Below are 1905 nucleotides of genomic sequence, written 5' to 3'. Positions count from 1 at the left end.
CTGTTCTGTTGTGTTTCCAGTTTATGAAAAAGAGCCTGAACTACATATTGTTTTTTATGTATGAAGGACTCAAAGATCTCTTCCATGGAGCGTGGACTTCGAGATTTGGAAGAAGAGATCCAGATGTTGAAATCAAATGGAGCACTCAGTACAGAGGAACGTGAGGAAGAAATGAAGCAAATGGAAGTGTATCGTAGCCATTCCAAATTCATGAAGAATAAGGTAATGAATAAAAAGTGACTACTGGACAATGAAATAGAATCCTCTAAGAAACTAATTCTGTCACAGAATCATAGAAAAGATTTAGGACTTACAGATTAATGGGGAGAAATGTATAATAGAAATTGCACTTTTGTCTTACATTAATCAAGACTGGTATTCCAGATCTGCCCTCACATGCATGCTCATACCATATTGAGTTACCTCAGCATAATCAAATAAAGCCATATATGTTTTGTCATGAATATCTCATGCTTTGACATACATGTGAGGGATCTGACCAGTTGGGTTCAAAATCACTGGCCATTGTGTGAATGGAAGATCTTAAGACGAAAGCAGTGAAATGAAAGTCAAGACATGAAAAGGGCAAGGGCAAGAGGTCTATAAAGTTCGCAGAAGATACTATCTTGCCCAAAATCTTTTGAATATTATAGTTGTTCAGAGGCAACATCATGTTAGATATTTGGAAAACAGTTTAGATTTTCTTTAAAAATATGAATTGGAATTTCCCCCAATAATCATTGAGTCCCCATAATTATTAATTGATTATCACATGTTGTTTGGCAGCTATTTACTTAATCATTTTTATATTCTGTCCAAGAAGTGTTTTAAAGCGACAATAAAACACAGAGTACTGAATATTGTCAGTAACAGTAGGCTTATTACAACCAAATGCCCCTGTTCCAGTTAGTAACCACATGTGTTTCTGGACAATTTTTTTAATGCAGAGGTCCACAAAGTATATTTAATAATCTAATTGGTTGGTTTCCTTAATATTAATAACTGTGGGTGAACCAGGTGCAATCATGGCTGGCATGTTATGTGAAGCTTTTGAAAAGGCATTTCAGGCTGCCAGTTGTCACCATTGTTTGCCTCTGGATTCTGTAATTCACTGATTGTCCCACCTTCCAATTTTTTCTAATTACCACACTGTATCCAATTGCTAAAGGATTGGTGGTATATTCTAGATAAGCCTTTCTCAACCCAAACCAATGCCCTCCACATGTGTTGGATTGCATTTTCCAACATCCACAATCACTATACTGTGGGTGATGGGACTTGGAGTCCAGCAAATTTGGAAAGTGGTTTGGAAGGTTGTTTTAAATAATGGCATGGCCTCTCTGTATTGCATTATATGCAAAATATTTTTTGGATGTAAATTAAAGAGGGCAGAGTTATTTTCAAGATCTTGTGTATTTATGAATATGTTGACAAAGATACAGTCTTCTCTCTGTTCATCTTTTCCCTGCTGGCTGAGGGAGCCTGACAGGACAACATTATAATATAAATATAAAAATAACAATGTCGTGGCAGGTAGAACAACTGAAGGAAGAGCTAAATGCCAAAGAGGCTCAAGGGGAAGAGCTGAAAAAGAAAGTGACTGGTCTTCAGACTGAGGTCTCTGCCGTAAGACTGACTTCTCTGTGTGCAGTGCCACTCACTTGGGCTCTGCTAGCTTTCTTGGGTAGTTCACTTTGCTTAACTTATACTCTGCAGCTATAAGGAGCAATAAAACTAACTGCTCTGTATCTGTCCTTTGTTTGCATCTGGTTATTCACAAATGTTAGTTCACAATTGATTTTAGATTCTTAAGGAGTTCTTATGCTCTATGGCAGTTTATTCTTACTTTTATTCAAGGGTGCTAAAAACAGGAGTTGAGATAAACGTGCTGGGCATTTTAAAAAG

At 36.9% G+C, this 1905-nt stretch overlaps 1 protein-coding gene across 1 annotated transcript; it reads left to right on the top strand.

Annotated features, from left to right (window-relative positions):
• Positions 1–66: 66 nt before the first annotated feature.
• On the top strand, positions 67–1821 carry LOC121918564 (ELKS/Rab6-interacting/CAST family member 1-like). The gene is made up of 2 exons (XM_042444588.1): positions 67–222; positions 1534–1821. Exons 1-2 carry the CDS (start codon positions 85–87, stop codon positions 1720–1722), a joined length of 327 nt encoding a protein of 108 aa, XP_042300522.1. The 5' UTR covers positions 67–84; the 3' UTR covers positions 1723–1821.
• Positions 1822–1905: the final 84 nt, after the last annotated feature.

Source organism: Sceloporus undulatus, unplaced genomic scaffold, assembly GCF_019175285.1.
Source record: "Sceloporus undulatus isolate JIND9_A2432 ecotype Alabama unplaced genomic scaffold, SceUnd_v1.1 scaffold_16979, whole genome shotgun sequence".
NCBI lineage: Eukaryota > Metazoa > Chordata > Lepidosauria > Squamata > Phrynosomatidae > Sceloporus > Sceloporus undulatus.
This window is presented reverse-complemented; position numbering and strand designations above follow the sequence as displayed.

Coding starts and splice junctions, on each gene's coding strand:
- LOC121918564 (XM_042444588.1), top strand. CDS start 85: ATGGAGCGTGGACTTCGAGATTTGGAAGAAGAGATCCAGATGTTGAAA. Junction 223..1,533: donor CCAAATTCATGAAGAATAAG/GTAATGAATAAA, acceptor ATGTCGTGGCAG/GTAGAACAACTGAAGGAAGA.